This window comes from Pogoniulus pusillus, chromosome 20 (assembly GCF_015220805.1).
Source record: "Pogoniulus pusillus isolate bPogPus1 chromosome 20, bPogPus1.pri, whole genome shotgun sequence".
NCBI lineage: Eukaryota > Metazoa > Chordata > Aves > Piciformes > Lybiidae > Pogoniulus > Pogoniulus pusillus.
The window spans coordinates 1,410,525-1,425,079 of record NC_087283.1 but is presented as its reverse complement, the minus strand read 5'-3'; the positions used below and the strand labels follow the sequence as shown (position 1 = coordinate 1,425,079).

The window sequence follows — 14,555 nt, the reverse complement described above, 5'->3', positions numbered from 1 at the left end:
ATCTCGGTGTGCAGGCATCACATTTGGGTGTTTGCAAAGAAGAGCTTTGGAATATAAAAAATGAAGATTCTCTTGTCAATCCACAAGTCACTTTGTAAATGAAATGCTACCAACTGCTTTTCAATGCTCAGAGCTGGCAGCAGACCTTCCTGTTTGTGCTTCCCTTGTGAAGGGCTTTTGTACAGCTTCTGGCTTCCTTCTAAATGGCTTTCCTGCACACATACAGAACAGATGTCACCTTAGCAGAGCTGCCACTTGGAAAGTGCCAGCATCAGTAATGGCAATGTAAGAGGAAAGATGAGCTGCCTGCATAAACAAGATACTCTTTTGAGAACCTGAGGTGTAGGCAAGCTCTGGAGTGATGAATGTTTTAACATTTAATCTACTCCTACCTATTGTGCTTCAGAGGCTCTGGAGCGAGCAGCCTGTACCCAAACTGATTGTATTGCTGCCATGTTTTTGTTAGCAGGCAGTGACACATCAGACACACTCATAGGCATTAAGGAAGGCACATGACACCTCGCTCAGATCTGTGTCAGCATTGCTGAAGATGCTCAGCAAAGATAATTGCCAAGCTACTTAAGTGAGTACACTTAGAGTGCCATTTAGCCATTCAGCCTGGAACCAAATAACTGTTCTTTCATTTTACATCTACAGTGCAGCTCTGCCCTTCTACAGTGACACAACCATGGGTAGCAACAGCATTATCCTTAAGTGACACCTTCTCCTTGTGTGAACACCTCCCAGAGACTCTACATCTGTATGACAGAGACAGCTTGCCTCAGAGTTCCAAAAATCCAATCTCCTTGGATCTGCAGAGCTTAAAATGCTCAACTTCTGTTTCATATTGGAAGTGTTCAAGTCCAGGTTGGATGGGGCCTCGAGCAACCTCGTCTAGTGGAAGGTGTCCCTGCTGAACTAGATGATATTTAAGGTCTCTTCTAACCCAAACCATTCTTTGATTCTATGATTCCAATCGTGCTTGGAGCTTTCTAGCAGTAGTAGATAGTTCTTGTATAGCAATTCGCAGTCACAGAATGGGTTGGATTGGAAGCAACCTTGAAGATCATCCACTTCCAACCCCCTACCATAGGCAGGGACACCTCCCACTAGCCCAGGTTGCTCAAGGTCTCATCCCACCTCACCTTGAACACTTCCAGGGAGGGGACATCCACAGCCTCCCTGGGCAATCGGTTCCAGTGTCTGCCCACCCCCACTATAAGGAATTTTCTCCTAATCTCCAGTCTAAACCTCTTCTCCTCCAGCTTCAATCCATTGCAACCCATCCTATCACTACAAGCCCTTGTAAAAAGTCCCATAGAAAATGTCTCTGCCAGTGCTTTTTTCACTGCTAAGCTGGTACTTTTTGTACTTTCTCCCATGTCTGGAACAGTTTTCCAGACTATTTGCATCTAACTCTGTCTATATCTGTTTTCCCTGTCTCCAAGCACAGCACAAAGCTACACAAGAAGAACCAAAGCATCACAACTTCTCACAGCTCCTTTGTCCTGCTGAGCAGCAAAGTGTTTGGACTTGAGGGCAGTGCTGCTGTGCTGCTTGCAGCCCCTGAGTCACCCTGAGGACCTGTGTGCAGGCTGTTTGGCCAGGGACACACCTGCAGAGTCACTGCCTGTGTCAGGCCTGAGCAGGGACCTGGGCAGATCATAGTAGTTTTACATAAAGAAATGGAGAAGCTGAGTTGTCAAGGGCTGAAGAAGAGTAGTTATTACAGAACTACTCTGTGGATACCTTTACATCCTTTACTGACTGATTCAACTTGCATCAGTGTTTCTCAAAGGTTTTGTAGCTGAATCCTACGGAAAGCTCCTGAAAAGGGAGATAAATTCTTAACCAGGCAATAACATAATATAAAAGTTGCATCAAATGCTTTTATTGATTTTATTCCTTACATTTTCTTGATGGCACCACAGCAGAAGCCACATTTCTATGTGCTGTTGTCTTTGTAGAAATCAGTGTATTTAGGAAGTGTAGCCCTGACAGGCAGCATTTGCTCCGATCTAACAAAATGACTACCAAGGAACTATCTTTTCTTGCCACAAAGATGCCTTAAAACATTTCACAGCTGCAGATTGGGTATCTTACTGCAGCTTCTTCAGGGGTTCAGTAGGGTGCCAGCAACTGCTGGATCATACCAGATAACTGAGGCTTCCCAGAGCAGCTCCTCTCTTTAGTGTTTGCTGTGTTCTGCCCCCTAATACAACAACACTTTTACTTTTGCCTTTTCCATTTAGGCTTGCAAAGGAATACAAAATTGCATTGGGAATGTCTCCTCAGCTGGTGTGATTTTTATCTTGTTTCAAAGCAGCATAAGTAAGTTTTTCTTGATGAGAATGTTCCCCATCTCATCCCAGCATGGATTCTGAAGGTTTAATTACAAATTGGACAGAAACAGAATGCAGTTTTGAAGAAAAGAGAGGCAGTGATGTTTCATAAAACAGAAGAGTTCCCATTGCAGTCTGTACATAACTGTACCCTGCTGCTCTTGCTCCCTTTGGGAAAATGCTTCCTCCTCCTCCTCCTCAATTTGAACCCCATGCCACCTGGACAGTCTTGGCTCCTCTCTAAGTCCCGAGTTATCTCTGTTTTACATTTGCCTTCTCCTGTGCTGAATTAGCGAATAAAGGAAGGAGCAGAAGCAAGGAGCCAGTAGCAGCAAAGCCATGAGCAGGAGAAAGGCTGTCTCTGTCCTTCAGGGATTGCTGTGGCTGCTCTGTATCTTTAAGGGGCTGACCCTATCCCACGCTTAGCCGTTATAAAGGCAGGTAAGCAGCAGAGCCCCCTCAGAGCTGAGAGCGAGGCAGGGTGCAGTTCCCCGCTCATGACTGGCAACCACAGTTGGGGATATGGGCAGGATGACGGTAGGTTCCAGCAGTTCTGTGCTGCATCTCTCTGTCTTCTCCCACTCCTTTTCTTTCTAGAGCTGTTGCCTGAGCCCTGCAGAGCTGCCTGCATTAGCATGTCTGCCAGCATCAAGTATATACGGCAGGTAATTAATGGCTTGATTGATGGTCAATAGCACAGAGAAAGTGTCACCAGAAGATGCACAAACTTACAGCTGCTGCTGCTGCCTTTCTGTGCTGTGATCAGTGCTCCTGGGCTGAGGGAAGCAGAGCTGAGTGGGTTTTTTTCAGGCTGCAGATATTATAGATGGGTCCTGTTCCAAGAAGCTGTTATGAAAAGAACTGACTGTGTCTGTCTCTCCAAGAGCAATTCTTTAAAGTAAAGAAGGTCTGGTAACACAGCAGTAGATCTTCTGATCCTGTGCAGCTGCTGCTATGTGATCTCCAAGCTTCTATGGCAGTGCGGGGCTGTGCTCTGCCTTTCTGGAGCATCACTCAGTTGTGCAGACCAGTATCAGAGCTCTCAGACAGAACCGTTTATGCTTTCTGATGTGACAGGTTTTCTTTTAGTCATCGTTCTTTGCTTCCCACCTCCAAGAATGTGTCACAAAGTGAGAGGCTATGTGAAGCTACTGGAGGGTTCCTACAAGCCTGTTTTACAGCACTGCCATCCTTTGTGGAGGAAGCATGAGTGACTGATGTTCTCCAAGGAGACCACTTTCTGCAGAACTTTCAGCAGACTCTCTTTTGCCAGCGACTATTTTAGCTGCTGAGTGTCCTGCAAGAGTCTTTGGCATAACCTTCAGGAGCCAGTCCATCTCTTCCCAGTGATTATTTTAGTTTCTGGGAGCGCAAAAGCAAGTCTGAGTGCTAAGAGAAGCTGGTTGGTGCTAGTTTTGTGTTTGGGTAGCTGGGGACTGGTTATCAAACCCAGGTATGCTCTTACAGAGCTTCTTAGAGACAAATGATACTGCCTGAGCTTGTGTAACAGCATTTAAATCCTACCTCTGCTTTATAGGCAAGCTGAGAAAAGAGACTATTTTCTAAGTTTAGCATCTGAGAAGATGCCCAAGACAAACAAGAGCACAACAGACCACTGACTTTGTTGCATAACCTCAAGGAAGAAGATACCTGTGCCTGATTAAAAAAGTTCCCACTTGTGAAAGTGTGTGAGAGTGCTACAATTAAAAATGTGCTTCTTGAGACCCTTAAATTGGTGCTGCTAATAGGTAATTAACATAAGAGCAGAAGTATTGAATTGCTTCTTGTACTGCCATACAGAAGTAGAAAATAAGTGTCAGAACAAGGAATTTTTGGCTACAGAGAAGGTTTTGTTGAACAGGGGAGGAATGTTCCAGCTCTGGCAGCGGGGAGCTGTGTTATTAAATTGCTCTTTCTTCCTACTCTTTTGGGGTCAGAAAGTCCAAAAATGTTCATGATCACACTGTACCCTTCAGCCAGAGTAGAGAGATGCCATAGTGGGCATGAGTGAAGAATGAAGCTGCCTCAAAGATTTACTGCAGGCATAAAATGGTTTTAAAAATAACTGCATAGTCAGTAGCTAAGAGATCGAGTCATCTGCATCTAATTTGAATCACTGGAGCTTTTACACTATCTATCCCAGGAAGAATTCAAGGCAGCTCCTCTGGGGGTGTGTGTAAAGTGTGTTTACACCTGCACCCACCTCTCATGGTCTCCAGGTACCTTTCTTGCCTCACCTACCCAGCTGCCTCTGAGCACCAGATCTAAGGCCCTCTGGAAGGTCTGATGGGGATGTGGATGATAGGCAACCTACAGCAGAAGGTTCAGCAAGCTTCCCTGCAAGCCTCTCAAAAACCTGCAGTGATTTTGTGTATAGCAGGAAAAAAATAATGGTGCTTTCCTCTCTTTCCTTTTGAAGGCCCTTCAGAGTGGCACAAATCCTACCCTATTGCCCAAGGGAGCCGCCAGTCACCCATTGATATAGTTTCTGCAGGAGCAGTGTACGACCCTAGCCTGAAGCCACTTCTCATCTCCTATGAATCGTGTACCTCTCTCAGCATCTCCAACAATGGCCACTCAGTTCTGGTTGAGTTTGAAGATACTGATGACAAGACAGGTGAGAGTGACACCAAGCCAGCAAACATGGAGTACCACTCTATGACTTAGCGTGATAGAGTTGTTTGGGTTGGAGACCTCTAAGATTGAGTCCAAACATCAGCCCACACCATCATGGCCATTAAACCATATCCCTGAGTGCCACAGCCACAGGTTTCTTGAACACTTCCAGGGATGGTGACTCCTCCACCTCCCTGGGCAGCATGTTCCAATCCCTGACCACTCCTGCAGCAAAGAAAATTTCCCTCATCTCCAACCTAAACCTCCCTGGCACAATTTTGGTCTATTTTATCTCACACCTGATCCTATGGACTGACCCCCACCTCACTTTAAGCTCCCTTCAGGGAGTTGGAAGACCTCATTGCTCTCTACCTCAGCCTCCTCTTCTCCAGACTAAACAGTCCCAGCTTCCTGAGAACACTTAGCAAGAGTAAACAATGAAGTCCATCCTGTATGGTGCATTTTACATGATGATTAGAACAAGGCTCTGACCACAGCTCTTTATTTTGTACTCCAGAGCCTCCCATTGCTCATCTTCACTTAAGTCCCTCTAGCAAGTAGTAATGCACAACTGGAAAGTGCTTCTGCATTAGGAAAGGCTCTTCCATCAGGAGGATCAGAAGTTTGTAGTCCTTCCCTTTTTAAATGGGGGTTGTCATCTAGCTAGACAGGGAGCCTGTGCATCTCTCCAGCACTCCCAGACCACATCCAGCATGCACATTAGGTATGCACTCTCCTGGCTGCCCCTTTTCCATCATCAGCCAAATCAAAGATGCTAACACAGATGCCAGCTCGGGCTCACTGCCCAGTTTCCACCCACAGGGATAGGGAAGAGAAGAGGATTAGCAGAGATCAGGTCGTATAGTGTAGTCATTGCAATCATAGTCACTACCCCAGGTTCTATCTGGAGCACTCACTGTTACCTTCTGCCTCCTAGCAATTAAGTTTCTCCAGCTAATTCTGAGGTGGCTGCAGCTTGTAACTGTTGGACTGTCTGCAGCTGTGTATTGCTCTTGGCTCTGGGCAGAGAGTAGAAATGCTTTAAGTGATTGATTACTTCTGTTAATTCTACTTCCACGGTAAGACCTTGCTTTTACATCTTGAGGGCAGTGAAGATCATTCAAATGAAGATGACAAAGTAGTTGGTAAATGTGCATTTAAAAAAACCATTCTGAACAATTTTTAAACCCATCTGCTGATTTTTTGTCTTCTGTTTGGGTGTGTTTATTGATTCTAGCAAAAGGGGAAATAGGATATATGAGATACTCAAAACAAGTTACTCTGAAGTGACTTGTCTGTGCCAGCAACCCTTTGAAGTAAAGGCTGGGGCTTAAAATGCCAGCTGCTTTGTTTGAAGAATGTATCTTCTGGAGTGACTCCAAGGAAGTGCACAACTGACTGGCCAAGTTTTCAAGCACCTCTACTGACTTTGAGAGGAGGACTGGATGTGCATTTCCCAAAGCCTTACAGCACAGAGCCAGCAGAAACGTTACCCTACAAGGAATTTGTTAAATACAGCTGGAAGTATTACCTTGGCTTGCTAATTATAGTCATAGAATTGTTTGGGCTCAGATCACTGAGGCTAACTGTCACCACCATGGCCACTATACCATGTCCCCAAGTGCCATGTGCACAGGTTTCTTGAGCACCTCCAGAGATGGTGACTCCACCTCCCTGGGCAGCCTGTTACAATCCCTGATCACTCTTGCAGTAAAGAAATTTTCCCTCATCTCCAACCTAACTCTCCCCTGGCACAATTTCAGGCCATTTCCTCTCATTCTGTCACCTGATCCTAGGGAGAAGAGGCCAACTCCCACATCACTACTGTGCCAGGAGTGGTTAGCTGTTGCTGCAGAAGAGAAGCTAAAAAGCCAGAATGATGGAGCTTTCCCCTCTTTTGTTTGGTTGTGTTTTTATGCCCAGCCATCAGTGGTGGTCCTTTTGAGAATCCCTTTCGGCTGAAGCAGCTCCACTTTCACTGGGGGACAAAGCAGAGCCAGGGCTCGGAGCACACAGTGGATGGCAAACCTTTTCCCTGTGAGGTAAGGGCTTGGCTTTGCAGCTGGCATTGATTTATGCAAAAGCTGCTGGCAATGACTTTGCAGTGAGGACTGCTTGCTCCTCAGCACTCTGCTTCCTCACCTTGGTTAGGTCAGCACAGACTTCAATGACAATTAAGTGATCATGCTGGTGCTATCTGTACTTTAAAAATGGTTTCATCTAGGGGCTCTTGAGAAAGTCCTGCAAAGCTAGGGCAAGGCTTAGGCCTTTTCTAGCAGAATCCATCCCAAATACTGCAGTAGTGCAGTATCCTGGAGCCTACCAGTAAATCCTCAGTGGAGCAGGGGGATGGGGAATGAGGGTTGTGCTTAGTTCATCATATGCAGTCTCTGCTGTTCCTCCTCCAAGGGAGGAGTCCTTACACTCTTTCCCTACTCCAGCATGGAGTTGCTCCCATGGACTGCAGTTCTCTATGAAAGATCTCAATGTTGAGTCTTACCTACAGGCTGCAGCTCTTCACAAACCACTCCTGCATGAGTTCCTTCCATGGGTGTAAGCCTTCAGGAGCAGTGGGCCTCCATAGGGTCACTAGTTCTGCCAGCAAACTTGCTCCAGCATGGGCTATTTCTTCAGGAGGCCACAGGTCCTGCCAGGAGCCTGACCCAGCACAGACTTCCCACAGGGTCACGGCCTCCTTCAGGCATCCACCTGCTCCAGCATGGGGTCCTCCACAAGCATCTTTTTAGGATTAAACTGAGAGGGAGATGAGACACTGGAATGAGTTGCCCAGAGAAGTTGTGGACACCTCATTCCTGAAGGTGTTCAAGACCAGGCTGGATGAGGATTTGAGCAACCTGGGCCAGTGGAAAGTGTCCCTTGCCTGTGGCAGGGGGTTGGAACTGGATGATCTTTAAGGTTCCTTCTAATATAAGCCATTTTATGACTTAGCCTGTGATATGTGAACAGGCATTATCTTCACAGCTTCCATCATGACTTGTCATTTCTCTTTAAAGCTCCACTTAGTCCACTGGAATGCCAGGAAATATGCAACATTTGGAGAAGCAGCAGCGGCTCCAGATGGCTTGGCAGTAGTTGGTGTTTTCTTGGAGGTAAGAATCACAGAAATAGCCATGTTTACATGATGAAAAGCATGATGCTGTCAAGTGTTTGAGAAGCAAGCCACATATTTAAGTAGTGCTGGAGGCAAACATGACTTTTCAGAAGCAGTAACTGCTGTGAAACTTATTTTAGCAGGAATGTTGAGATTCAGGTAAGAAAACAACGGCTATAGCTGCAGTCAAGCTGGTCTCACCTGTCTGTTCATTGTTTCAGATTGGGAAAGAACATGCCAATATGAACAGGCTCACTGATGCTTTATACATGGTAAAATTCAAAGTAAGTTTGAAGCTTCTTGCATTTGTTTCTGGGATCACCTTTTAAACTCAGTATCTAAACCCAAAAGCTCCATGACCCTTCAAGCTCAGCTCTTAGACTCAGCAGAAGAATCATTTGCTGTAGAGCCTAGCCCTGAGCAAGTCAAAGCTGGCTCTGTCTTCTGCTGCAGTGTTCTGTCAGAGAGCAGGCTTAATGGTGTCCTGAGCTAGTTTGTTCTTGCAGTGAGAGCCGAAGGTGGTAACCAGATATGTGTGAAAGCTTTGAAGACTGATACCTGCTGTACTTGAGAAAGTGCAGACTGATTAGACCACTACAGATCTTATCCTGACCATGGTTTAGGTTGATGGTTGGACTTGATGTTGGAGGTCTTTTCCAATGAAAATAATTTCATGATTCTGTGATCCTAGCCTCGGGAACTTTGGTAGAGGCTATGGGACAAGAACTTGGAAGTTGAGTAAGCCAGCAGCAGGCATCACAGTTGCCATATTACTCTTGGATAACAGCTGTTATAAGGCAGTTAAACCTTGATAGACTTTTCCTTTACTCTGTTTTTTAATGTTACTTTAGCATTTATTTTTTTCTGTTTCAAGCAATGTTCTTTACCTCATACTTAAATGTGAAATGTTATATTTCAGGTATCTTTTCTTTTTACCAGGGAACAAAAGCCCAATTTAGAAGCTTCAACCCCAAATGTCTCCTGCCTTTGAATCTAGATTATTGGACATACCTTGGTTCTCTGACAACACCACCCCTTACTGAGAGTGTAACATGGATAGTACTGAAAGAACCCATCAGAATTTCTGAGAAACAGGTAAACTTGTGATAATTCCTTCAGGACTTAGCATGGCTGTTTTAAAGATGGTGAAGCTAAAAGACAATTAGCCTGTCAATTGTCCATTTGTTCAATAATCAGGGCTTCGATTTTTTCTATCAGTACTCCCTAAGATCTTGGCTTGAACCTGTTTGATTAGCAGATTAAAAAAGGCTGAGTCCTTTAAAAAAACCATTGGTATGGATTGCCCTCGAGCAGTAAATCATTGCACCTGACTTTACAGCTGGAGAAATTCCGCATGCTCCTCTTCACCACTGAGGAAGACCAAAGGATCCAAATGGTAAATAATTTTCGTCCTCCTCAGCCTCTTAAGGGGAGAGTGGTTCGAGCTTCCTTCAAGGCCTGAAGAAAACAGTGGCCCTGAGAGGTCCAAGAGCTTCCACATCTGAGACACCCGAAACAGAAACCCTGGTCTTCAGATCACTCATGGAACGCACAAGGTAGCTGTTTCATGAGTGTTTTACTTGGAGGGGGACAACCTTCTGAGGTTACTTTTGATTAGGATTACTCATTCTTTGAAGAAATGGGATCTTTTTGATATAAGGGGTAGTTGAGTAAACCTGAGGTTTCTACAGGACCTGAAACTCTGAAAAATGAGGTGAAATTAAAATCCCACTTAATATAATTTGGGGAATTATGTAATGAGCTACTGGAGCTGATGGCCACAACTTCCAATTGTCTTCTTTAACCCAGGATGAAACAGTAGTCAAGCAATTTGGACAAATTTGACTTAATTTTCTTTGCTGATTGGTGTGGTTCAAACCACACATAGCTGCTTTCTTGCTCTCCCCTATGCTGTGGAGTTGGAGAGAATAGGAGGGTTAGAGGTAAGGAGGCTCCTGGGTTGAGATGAAAGCAATTCAGTGACTGAAATAAAAATTAGTTGTCATTAATAGTAATAATGGAATATCAAATTAGTGATGCACGGTGCAATTACTCAGCCCCTGCTGACAAGGCCTAGCCTGTCCATGGTTAGTGGTTCCAGAGGAGGGAGGAAATCCAACACTGGCCATCTTGGAGCAGTTACTCAGCTTCCCAGCCAACCCTCAGCTTTACACTGGGCATGATGGATGGCACGGAATAGTCCAGTGAGGATTTGGGCTGTTGCTCTGGTCATGCTCCCTCTCAGTTCCTTGTGCACCTGCACACTAGCAAGGCATAGGAAATTAAGAAGTCCTTGATTTCTTAGCAACAACTAAACCCATAAGTATGTTATCAGCATTCTTCCCATACCAAATCCCACACTGAGCCCAAAACAGTGTTATACTAGCATCTAAGAAGAAAGAAATAGCTCCATCTCAGCTGAAAGCAGGACATTGATCTCTTGTTAGCATTTGCTGAGTCCCATGTGACATAGAGATTGCTTTCACTGGATCTTTGCTGTCTATCAATGCACACAGTGCGCAAATAGCACTAGAAGAAGTTTTTTGCCTGCAGCAGGCACTGGTAAGAATTAGATATCTATTTTACATTTCCTGTGCTAAGATGCTGGTTTATAACTAAAGTAAGTGTAAATGCTGTGTTTAGAACCAGGCCATTCTGTTGTGGAGTTGTTCAGACCCCTATTCTTGTAGCCCATGCAGCATCCAAACTATAATGCCCTTGCCAGCTCTGTTGACAAGAGGATCTCCAGCAACCCCGGGAATGTGTGTTGTGGTTCTTAGTCGTTTGAACCCTACCTCAGTTAAGTGATTTGCTCTGCACTATGAGCTCCTTTAACCTAAACAAAGTAGGTATCTTGTCTACTTTAGGGACCTAGCTAACATGGGTAGAGCTTGACTGCACTGAATGTACATCGCATAAATCATCACCTCCTTAAGGCAGTCTGTCAGAGAGGCTCCATGCAGATGCAGGCCTGGATCCTTTCACCTCTTCAGAAGAATGCTGCTTTAGAAAAGCTATGTGTTAGTGTAACTGCTGCTGCAGCTCAGTGACACAACTCTGACTTGTCTTCAGTACTAAGCACCAGTTTATCTGCAACTACCCACAGTATTCCGGTTGATTTAATTCTGAGCTTCATATGTTTTGCATCATCTGTGTACTTCATGTAGAAGTTGGTGATGCTGATCAGTTTTTGTCAGCCTGGACAGAAGCTGAACATGTGCAATAAGAAGGAAAGCAGGGGGGAAGAAGAACAGCAGCTGAATGGGCTGTTCTCTTTCTGACAGGCAGAAGGTTGGAGCAGATGATCTCTAAGATCCCTTCCAACCTAAGCCATTCAAGAAAGACACTGGATGTAAAGCCCAGGAGGAGGAATGGCAGATTAGAACTCTAGAGCTAACTCTTCAATGGCTTTCTTGGTGCACTGACCTAAAGCTTCCAGTTCCTCAGTTTCCTCCTACATAAAATGAGGGTAATGCTGACCTACCTCACAGGGATGTTGAGGGCTAATGCAACATTGTTTTAGATGGGACATTCTTCTCATACAGCAAAAGCTAAAGAAAACAATCACTGCAAAATGCAATGATTTTAGCTCTCATGAACGTGACTTTGCTAGTGATGCAAACCGCTGTTGCAAAAACAATCTCCTTAATGCATCTGATTTCTTTAACCAATTAAAGATACCTTTAAGTCGAGTGTGGATTTGTCTTAGCTCTCTCGTTTGAATAGACATACCTCTCTCTGCTCACAGTGCTGGGTTTTCTTGGACAGGCACTAAAGGAAATGCTTTTTCTTCTATTTGACTGCCTCATCTATTCCAGATGAAGGAATGCTTTGTTTACCTTCAGTCTCATGGAACCCTTGCTTATGCTATTGTTGAGTAATCTAGATACAAATAAGAGTTTCTACTTGGGATTGGGTTGTGTGGGTGTTTTTTGTTCTAGAAAGTCCCTTTCTGTTTTTTCTCCAGCTCTAGCCATTTTTAATAAAAGGCTTCTTCATTCATAGACTGTGTCCATTCTGTGACCTTCACCACAGTGCTTAAGCTTCTTTAAGTGTGGTTTACTCACGAACAAGAGCAGGATAATGTTTAGCTCACAAGGTTATTGTAAAGACTTAGGTATTGTAAAGAGCTTTAAGTCCTGAATCCCCCAAGCTAACCAGTTTCTGAGATGCACTCAAAAGGTCTCTTGCTCAGCTAACAAATGTTACTCAGCAGAGCTCCCGCATCAAGGTCACTCCAGTGCTGGAGCATATGCATCCTTATTTTCTATCAACTCTGAAGAGAAAGAGCAGGGTGAAGAGGGTCTGATCAATAGCCAAAGGGCAAGTGGCACGAGGATGAGGGCAGTCTGTTTTCAGTGCTGCCCAGTGACAGGACAAGGAGTTCACAGGCACAAACCTGGAACTAGGAAGTTCCATCTCAACAGGAGGAGGAACTTCTTTAATTTAAGGGTGACAGAGCACTGGAGCAGGCTCCCCAGAGGTGCTGGAGTCTCCATCCCTGGACCTATTCCAAACCCACCTGGGTTCTTGTGGTTCCTGTGTGACCTTCTCTTCGTGACCGTGCCTTGGCAGGAGTGTTAGACTCGATCTCCAGAGGTCACTTCCGACGCCTACCATTCTGTGTTTCTGTGAATCTGACTCCTCCAGCAAGACTTAGCTTGACTCGCCACAGGGACACAGTTGCGATGGTAAGAGGAGTGGCTGAAATGGCAGAGCTGTGAAAGCTAGACTGAAGATGCCCTCTAGTGGTTCTCTGCTCCCAGCTCTTACCGCAATTAATTACCACAATGCTTAACACAGTTTGTACGGGCCAGTTCAGTCACAACACACCACACGAGAAAACGTGCCTCTGATCGTTGTTATTTTTAAAAGTATGGGTGAATGTAATTGAAGTGCCTGGGCTGGCTCTACATACACAGTCCTTCAAACTCCTTCATCAGATACGTTTCAATCCCATGAAAGAAACACAAGCACTTCCATTCTTGTGCCTCCTCTCACTGATAGTGTGCAGAGGATGTCCCCACACTCTGAACTTTGACTTTTTTACTTTCATAGCTATAGCTCAGGTTCAACTTAGGACTTTCTTTTTTTTCTTCTCCATAACAGTTTATTTTTTAGCTTTAGGCTGTCTCAGTGATCTAGTTGATGTGATCTAGTAATAAAGATGAATTTAATGATGACTTTAAATCAACCCAAATATAAGCATCAGGGGGGAAGTGTCACAAGGTACCTTGTCACCAGATGGTGCTTTTGTTAGCGTTCAAAGGTCAAAAAGATAAAAAAGGGAGCATTTCAGGGATAAACAGAAAAGTGATAAGCCTGGAAAACTCAGATGTTATCTTACACCTCAGGGTAGCTGGTTTCCTCTGAATTCTTCCTGCGTGCAAACCCGACCATTTAATAATAACACCACCTCTAAGTGGGGGTCTCACATTTTTCCCTCTCTTAACCTCATGTAACTGCAACATAGTGACAAAGCCTGGCTGACTTGAACAGAACTATTCCCAGTTTGCCTGGCAGTTAGGCAGAGAGTGTTTATACCTCTGCTGTTCCACTTGCACTGCTATTTGCATGACGTCTGAATATTAGTACATGTTCAGCCCCTCACTCCAGGCTGCTAACAGTAATGCATACCCTCATAGTGTTTCATTTCACATGACTACAGTGGAATAAATTCAGTGCAGAAATTCAGGAGTCAGCTCAGCCTGTTCATCTGCTGGAGGTGAAGAAGGTGACAGGAAGAGAAGGAGGAAAGGAATGTAAGTACTTTTGCTCACATGACCAGTTCACTCCAAGCCAGAAGACTCTCCTGTCCTTGAGAAATACAAAGTGGCACAGGCCTTAACTGACCAGGTATTTCAGTTTAACTTGATCCATTTTGAAAGCAATGTCTGTTAAGAATGATCTACCTGGATTTCAGATTAATTGACAGCAACTAGAGAGCAACTCCATGTCTGGACACACTGCTCAGCCTCAGGTTAGGTTGGAGAGCTGGGATGGCATTTTCCCTGCAGTTCATTGCATTTACCTCTGTTTATTGACATTCCTTGCAGCTTGTTTGCTTCCCTAGCATGTGAGTATTTGGTTTAGGTTATATAAGAGGGTCAAAACCTGGAACCTGCTGTATCCAAACTAGGAAAATTACTTTAACTTTCTTCTCCCAGTCTCATTCTTTATTTATAAGACAAGATCTCTGCATCTAAGGTGCTAATTTGCCTTTGGAGAAAATGTGATATTCATCAAAAGAAATGTGTGCCAGCACTCACAGGGCAAAATACATCCAGTGAACAACAGCTGACACTTCTAAAGGCTCCCAGCAGGTGGATAGCCAAGCGTTTTGTAGGTGGCCTTGTATTTGTTTCCTTTCAAAAAGCTTGTTAGCCACTCTGCTGTGCTTTTCTTACAAGGCAAGGTCCAGCCCACTCTATATTCTTCAAGATGGACCAGACAGTCAACTCATTCAGTTCCCATTTGTCAGAGGA

At 44.6% G+C, this 14,555-nt stretch overlaps 1 protein-coding gene across 1 annotated transcript; it reads left to right on the top strand.

Moving 5' to 3' along the window:
* Positions 1-2,816: 2,816 nt before the first annotated feature.
* On the top strand, positions 2,817-12,074 carry CA7 (carbonic anhydrase 7). The gene is made up of 7 exons (XM_064159912.1): positions 2,817-2,879; positions 4,762-4,959; positions 6,882-7,000; positions 7,973-8,068; positions 8,292-8,354; positions 9,010-9,165; positions 9,410-12,074. The coding sequence occupies exons 1-7, from the start codon at positions 2,840-2,842 to the stop codon at positions 9,530-9,532; spliced, it is 795 nt and encodes a 264-aa protein (XP_064015982.1). The 5' UTR covers positions 2,817-2,839; the 3' UTR covers positions 9,533-12,074.
* Positions 12,075-14,555: the final 2,481 nt, after the last annotated feature.

Coding starts and splice junctions, on each gene's coding strand:
- CA7 (XM_064159912.1), top strand. CDS start 2,840: ATGACTGGCAACCACAGTTGGGGATATGGGCAGGATGACG. Junction 2,880..4,761: donor GGGATATGGGCAGGATGACG/GTAGGTTCCAGC, acceptor TTCCTTTTGAAG/GCCCTTCAGAGTGGCACAAA. Junction 4,960..6,881: donor AGATACTGATGACAAGACAG/GTGAGAGTGACA, acceptor TTTTATGCCCAG/CCATCAGTGGTGGTCCTTTT.